Here is a 7,500-nt window from a genome sequence, read left to right on the forward strand (position 1 = left end):
ATGATAAAATAGTGATGAAAAGTGACAAAATAGACAAAAAAAAGGGATAACAAGTGACAAAAACGACAAAAAGTGACAAAAATGACAAAATAGTAATAAAACTGACAAAAAAGTGGTCAAAAATCGAATGAAAAAATTTAAAAAGAAGGCAAACAATAAAAATGTGAAAGAAGTTAAATAAAAATAAAAAATAAAGTATATAAATCCAAAACTATAAACCAATTAATGATAAAAACAGTAAGTTAAGGAGGTCTCACCTCTCTCTGGAGTTTTCTCTTCTCCACCTTCAGCTCGTCTTCCATCTTCTCGCTGTTTTCAGACGCCGACTTGTATCGAGTCACCTGACCTTCCAGACGGATCACCTGCTCACATTAATAACCAGAATTTAATCATCATTCAACTACATCAAAAAGGCCTTTATTACACTTTATCAAAGTCTTAGTCACCTTTCAGTTTAATGACAGTGTGTGTGTGTGTCTGTCTTTGTGTGTCTGTGTGTGTGTCTGTTTGTTTGTGTGCGGGTGTGTGTGTGGGTGTGTGTCTGTGACCATGTGTGTGTCTGTGTGTGTCTGTCTGTGTCAGTCTGTGTGTGTCTGTGTGTGCGTGTGTCTGTCTGTGTGTGTCTCTGTGTGTGTGTGTGTGCATGTCTCTGTGTGTGAGCGTGTGTGTCTGTCTGTGTGTGTGTGTGTGTGTCTGTGTGTGCGTCTCTGTGTGCGTGTGTGTCTGTGCATATGTATGTGTGTGTGTGAGCGTGTGTGTGTGTGTCTGTGTCTGTGAGCATGTGTCTCTGTGTGTGTCTGTGTCTCTGTGAGCGTGTGTGTGTCTGTTTGTTTGTGTGCGTGTGTCTGTGCGTGTCTGTCTTTGTGTGTCTGTGTGTGTGCGTGTGTGGGTGTGTGTCTGTCTGTCTGTGTCTGTGTGTGTGTGTGTGTGTCTGTGAGCGTGTGTGTGTGTGTGTGTGTGTGTTTGGGTCTGTGTCTGTCTGTGTGTGTGTGTCTGTCTGTCTGTGTGAGTCTGTGTCTGTGTGTGCGTGTGTCTGTCTGTGTGTGTGTGTGTGTGTGTGTGTGTGTGTGTGTGTGTGTGTGTGTGTGTGTGTGTGTGTGTGTGTCTGTGTGTGCGTGTGTGTGTCTCTGTGTGTGTCTGTGTGTGCGTCTCTGTGTGCGTGTGTGTCTGTGTGTGTCTGTGTCTCTGTGAGTGTGTGTGTGTCTGCGCGTGTCTCTGTGTGTGCGTATCTCAGTGTGTGTGTGTGTGTGTGTGTGTGTGTGTGTGTGTGTGTGTGTGTCTGTGTGTGTGTGCGTATCTCAGTGTGTGTGTGTGTGTGTGTGTGTGTGTGTGTGTGTGTGCGTATCTCAGTGTGTGTGTGTGTGCGCACATGTTCAATGTTATTGTCTACATTTTTTGTTCTCTCCAACGTACGAAAACATTTCTAGCAAGGTACCGAGTAACAAAGACACATTTTGGGGAAACATCACACTGGAAATAACGTCTGTCATTAAACTGAATGAAAAAAGCTTTTAAATGCAGACGATACCGATACCGCAAAGTAGGAACATGTGGACACTTACGTTTTGCTCCAGAGTCGTGACTTCCTGTTCAGATTTCACCAGTTTGAACTTGAGGTCACTGATTTGTCTGTTGGCGTCTCCTGGAGGAAGGAAACAACACAGCTATCAAAGTCCCGACATTAGCTTCTCCGTCAACTCTAACGTTGACTGACGAAGACGCCATCTGCAAGTCAGACGTTTTAATCTTCTCATTTGATGATTGCACGATGAAAAGAAGATTAAGACAACAACAAAAAAGGATGAAAAACTAGACAAAGACATTAAAAGTGTTAATTTAGTCTTAGTTTTGTGCCAAAAAAATGTGTTAGTCAAGTTTTAATTGACTAAAAGTCTCGTCATTTTAGTTTAGTTTTAGTCAAAAGAGAACTCAAGGTATCTTAGTCAAGTTTTAGTCAAAAGAGTCTTTTTTTTTTTTTAAATAAATTATTTCTGATAACCATTTCAGTTAAATAGTTATAAAAATAAATAAATTATATAAACGTTATATAAATATTGAGCCTCTTCCTTATTTCACCAGTAAACGACAAAAATAACCATGGGAAAGGGATATTTTACACTAAAATAAATTCGGTAAAGGCTGAATATTCCATCTCATGATGAAAAAGTAGAGACGATTGTAGACGAAAATTAAGAGATTTTAATCTTAGTTTTTATTTTATGCAAAACATTTCAGTCTCGTCTTTTTTCGTCAACAACAACGCACGTTAATTTAGTCTTAGTCAGCATTTTTTTTGGACATCGGCGCAGTCTCGTCATCGTCTCGTCTTAGTCGTGGAAAAAAAGGTTGTTGACGAACATATTTAGTCTCATCTGACGAAATTAACACTAATTAAAAGAATACGAAAAAGGTTGGGACGAAGATGAAGAAGACGAGAGGGTGAAAAAAAACAAAAAAAGCTTAAAAGTAAGAAATAGAAGTTTGAGGCAAAGAAGATGTCAAAAAAACAGTGTTTCTGCAGGTTTCAGCGTCTCAAATATACAACTTTTTAAAGACATTTTTTGCACCATAATGGATGAAATTTAATTTAATTTCTATTAGCGCTGGGCGATTTTTTTCCCCTAAGTGCATCAACATAAACAAAATTGCAAAGGCAAACCCTTTCTCTAAGTGAAAAGTCACTGTGCAACGAAGATTGTTAAACATCAACTGATTTTTGGAAAATATGAATCGATTTGACCTACCGACTCGATTTTTAAATCAAATCGATTTTTTTCCCAGCCCTAATTTCTATATCATCACATAAAAGTACAACAAAATGTAGAGTAACTAAATGACTTGCAAAGTAAATAAATGTACTCAAATTGAATAAAAGCGACACTGAGTAATAATATTCCGTACATGTACTAGCGAGAGAAAGAACTGCAATCCCATGGAATAAAAACAAACATTGTATGCATTGTAGGGCTGTCCTCGACTAATGAAGTTCTTAGTCGACTAACACTTATAGCATTTAGTCGACTAATCGATTAGTTGATTTAATCGACAGAGCTGTGCTCTTTGAGAGGTGGTTAAGACTAGAAAAGCACAATATAAATGTAGTTAATTAACCATCTGTAAAACTGAGTTTCTCCACAATTAATCCTGCAAAAGCACCACTTTAAATCTTGTGTTTACCATAAATGTGCTCAGAAGTTTCTTGGAAATGAGTAATTAAGCATAAAAAATGACTAATGGACTAAAGAAATCTTAGTCGACTAAGACCAAAACGACCGATTAGTCGACTAATCGACTAAGAGGGGGCAGCCCTAATGCATTGTGGGAGTATTTCACTGAGCATTCGAGGTAGCTAGACCTGAAACACAATACTTCAGCGAGAGAAATGTCTGCTGCTACGCTGATTTCAATGGAAATGGCCTTTGTTTCTATCCATTTTATATATTTCTATGGTTCTCACTCTGTAGATCTAGAAGATGAGAGTCCATCCCGTTCTCCTGGCCGCCCCCCTCTGGATCCTGGACCTCGTCCGTCCCGTTCTTCGGTCTCTGATCCAGCTGAGACTTCAACAGCCTCACCTGCACACAAAACACACAACCAACTGTGATTGGCTGGACATTTCTGAGAGCTATGATAGGCCGATGTCACGCAACAATGGAAGACCGGAAGAAGGTCTCTGAGTGGTGATACGGCTGGTTAGCTAACAAGTGAAAAAACACACACACACACACACACACACACACATTCATTTTTAACAAGGCTGGTAATAGCTAAAAAAACAAGTATTCCAGTACCTACTACTACTAGTTTTTCCTGCGTGTCTCTACGATGTGTAACGTTGGACAGCCAATCACAGACATGATTAGATCTTGGTAGAAGCATGCTGCGTGCCGATTGGTTCCCTGACGCTGATGAGATTTACTCTTCAGGTACTGAAATTGGGTATTGAACGACGAAGCATTTTTTCTATACCTGATACTTTAGAGGCAATTCGATCAGTGCCTAAAAAGTACTGAATTCGTTACCCAGCCCTACTTTTAAAGTACATTTAGAACAGATAAAGAATTGTGAGATTTATCGCGACTTAACTATTTAATTGATTGATTGACAGCCCAAATTTAAATGTAATCCTGAGTGTGTAGAACAAAAGCAAACATCACCTGGTCCTGTAAACTGTCTCTTTCCTCAAATAGTTTCTTCAGCCGGAGCTCTGAAACACAACAGGAGAGAGAACTTTAAATTATCTGGAGCACAAGATGAAGATCAGAAACAAACGGGAAAGTATTCAGGGTTCAGAATAAGTGCATGATTTTCTCTCTTTAGTACAACAATAAAGACAATAGATTAAAGCTTCATGTTGGACAGTTTTAGATGGTTGATTACACACACATATTACATTCAGAGTTAATATAATATACAAGGAATTATTGACGGTAACAAACATTTTCTCCCAATTATTTCCCCCCGAATAACTATGAATTGAGTTGTAAACACGCAATTGTTTCCTCATTAATCACATAGATAAACAGGGAATCACAAAAAGAAATGATTAATCAAAGAAAATACAAAATACAATCATGAATGAGGTAATAAATACAGTTTCTTACCCCCTGAACAATGTTGTGATACCACTGGAAAGAAAATCTCAAAGAATTGGACACCGATGATACAAAATGTAAATAAAATAATATAACTATACAGGAAATTAAATCAACATGACTGCAAGACAACCTACAGGAACCAGAATTGGATTTGTTGGCTCAGTGAAGACCATTATCTACCGGACCGAATAGCAACGAGGATTTCGGTGCCACTGAACTGTCTGACGTTAGAGGCAACAGGAGAATCGCTGCATGTGACGCTAGTTAACACTTCACTTGGCAGCAGCTAACGTTAGCCTAGCGTTAGCTATCAGCTGGAGTAAACACGGTTGAAATGCTGACAGCTAACGTTAAACGGTGCGTCTGTATTTCACTTTAGAGGATTCCTGGGGACGTTTTCTCCTCTCAGATCAGTCTGGCATCTTGAGAGAGAGAACATTTGGAGCCGTTTGCTAAAAGACCGACCAATCAGCGTTGGTTTTGAGGCGAGTTTAGGTGCGACGCAACGAGAAGCGACAGTTCGGTCTAACCAACGTGGCGGCTTCCACGGAGGAGATGAGCGTAGCTATCGCAGCAAGTTTTATCCGAATTAGAAAGTATTCCTTCGTTGGAAGAAGAGCAAAATAAACAGCACTGGAGGCTTTTCTCGGAGGAAAAGATGTTTTTGCTCTTCTCTCGACTGGTTTCTGCAAGAGTTTGATCTGATTGGTTGTAATGTCTCTCACTATAGGTGGTGATAGACAGATGGTTTATCCAATCAGCTAACCAGGATTTTCGCCCCTTCCCAAAAGTTCTCCAACGGAAAGTTCCCAGATGGATATGCCGAGCTAATGCGAAGCGATCCATCTGGTGGAGTCAGGTTAGTCTGCAGCTGCCTTTGTCGGAAAACTTGATACTAGTAAGCCTCGTAGTGCATTCAAAGTTATTGCAAAATACCCTACCACACACACACACACACACACACACACACACACAAAAATATAAAACTGTATATAATACTAAACATTCATCAGGACGTAGACAGCAGGGTGGACTGGATTTTATACAGTTTGTGGCATAAAAACTAAAAAGTATTTAGTTCTCTGTCACAGAGGAGTGAAGAAATTAGAAAATAAAAACGTATTCATCGCCTGTAGCCGACACTGAAGACATCACACAGACAGAAAAACATAACATGAAAATAGAAAAAGCTTATATGTCCAAATCTAACTTTTCTTGTAAAGCCAATCAGGTTGCAAACATCAGATTAGCGCTACAACTATTATTGTCATTGCCAAATGTTGTTTTGTCGACAACTTAAAAAGTATTCAGTTTCCTGTAACAGAGGAGAGAACAAACTAGAACATGATCACATTTAAACCAGCTGGAATCAGAGACTTTGATTCTTAGAAACTGACTCAAACTCTATTTAGTAGTTGACCACTAACCGATCGATCTATATATATTATTGTCATTGCCAAATGTTGTTTTGTCGACAACTTAAAAGTATCCAGTTTCCTGTAACAGAGGAGAGAACAAACTAGAACATGTTCACATTTAAACGAGCTGGAATCAGAGACTTTGATTCTTAGAAACTGACTCAAACTAACTAACAAACCACTAACCGATCGATCTATAATCTTTGCAGCTCTTTTTCAGATTCCAGTTTTTTTTTGTCAATCTATGAAATCTTGCAGTCAGTTTTGCGTTCGTATTTCCTGCTGCGCAAACCGAATCCTCTACGTTTGCTCCGGCGATTCCCGCTGCTCGCCACTGAAGCATCTCCCATCTCGACCTCGCCAACTTCCTCGCAGCTGTCCACGTCTCCGATCGACAGCTCCTCCCGATCCTCAGCGGAGGATCCTCTGGCCTCGACAACACGCCGATCCTCGACAGCTATCCCTTCCTGTCGGCTCCTCAACAGCAGCTCTGGAACGGCCATCGCCTTGATTTCACCTGCAGTCACTTCTAAAAGCCTTCGGACAGTTGAACTCTGAGACTTCGTCGATTGGGTTCCACGCCTACCGAGTTGCGTCTCGACGACTTCTTCGACAGGAACACGTTTGGGTCTCGCAGGTTCAGCGAAGTAGAATTCGACAAAGACTAATTCTTCACACCAGCTCATGACCTTTGGATCGCTCTGACTTTGCTTTTCGTCTTCTACGTCAACTGAGTTCGCCCCGGGCGTTTCTTCTGGACAAGCTTCAGTGACTTTCACCGTGAAATTATATATTCTAGGCACGCCTCCTGAGGTACTTCCTGTTCCTGCGTCTTGGTCAGCACTTGCTCGAGGTTCTAGAGATGCTACTTCCAACATTTCTGAGACAATCGTTGAATGTCCAGCAGCACTCTGCTCCGCACTTTCAGGATCATCTCCTCTTTTACTTCCTGCTGTTAAGTCCTCCAAAGGCACTTCAACCTCCGCCTCCAAGTCTACGAAATCTGAAATCCATCGATAGAGAGATTCCGGGACGTCCGGGAATGTTCTTGAGATTTTAGCTGCACAACTCTGTTTATCAACAAGCCCTTTCAGCATGCTTCCAATCTTCTTCTTCAGACCTCTCCAGTCCTTCCACTTCTCAACTGGGACGAATTTAATGGACGACTTGGATGTTTCCGTCTGGTCGTTACATTCGGTACGATCAGAGGAACGTTCTCGACGATCAGAGGAACATTCCGGAAGTTCAGAGGAACGTTCTGGAAGTTCAAAGGAAAATTCCAGAAGTTCAGAGGAACATTCTGGAAGTTCAGAGGAACATTCCAGAAGTTCAGAGGAACATTCCGGAAGTTTAGAGGAACATTCCGGAAGTTCAGAGGAACATTCCGGAAGTTCAGAGGAACATTCTGGAAGTTCAAAGGAACATTCCGGAAGTTCAGAGGAACATTCTGGAAGTTCAGAGAAACATTCCGGGAGTTCAGAGAA

At 40.8% G+C, this 7,500-nt stretch overlaps 1 protein-coding gene across 5 annotated transcripts in view; it reads right to left on the reverse strand.

Annotated features, from left to right (window-relative positions):
- Positions 1-7,500, reverse strand: part of lrrfip1b (leucine rich repeat (in FLII) interacting protein 1b) — a 31,327-nt gene that overhangs the window by 748 nt on the left and 23,079 nt on the right. For 4 of the 5 annotated variants that reach the window (XM_028571897.1, XM_028571900.1, XM_028571901.1 and 1 more), the window contains 4 exons: positions 4,158-4,207; positions 3,458-3,575; positions 1,563-1,642; positions 258-362 (listed from right to left, as the gene is read on the reverse strand). In XM_028571897.1, coding sequence (XP_028427698.1) covers positions 258-362; positions 1,563-1,642; positions 3,458-3,575; positions 4,158-4,207 — 353 coding nt within the window. The remainder of the gene's footprint in view (positions 1-257; positions 363-1,562; positions 1,643-3,457; positions 3,576-4,157; positions 4,208-7,500) is intronic. The other variant, XM_028571898.1, reaches the window with a different exon arrangement.

The sequence above is a fragment of the Perca flavescens genome, chromosome 24 (assembly GCF_004354835.1).
Source record: "Perca flavescens isolate YP-PL-M2 chromosome 24, PFLA_1.0, whole genome shotgun sequence".
NCBI classification, from domain to species: domain Eukaryota; kingdom Metazoa; phylum Chordata; class Actinopteri; order Perciformes; family Percidae; genus Perca; species Perca flavescens.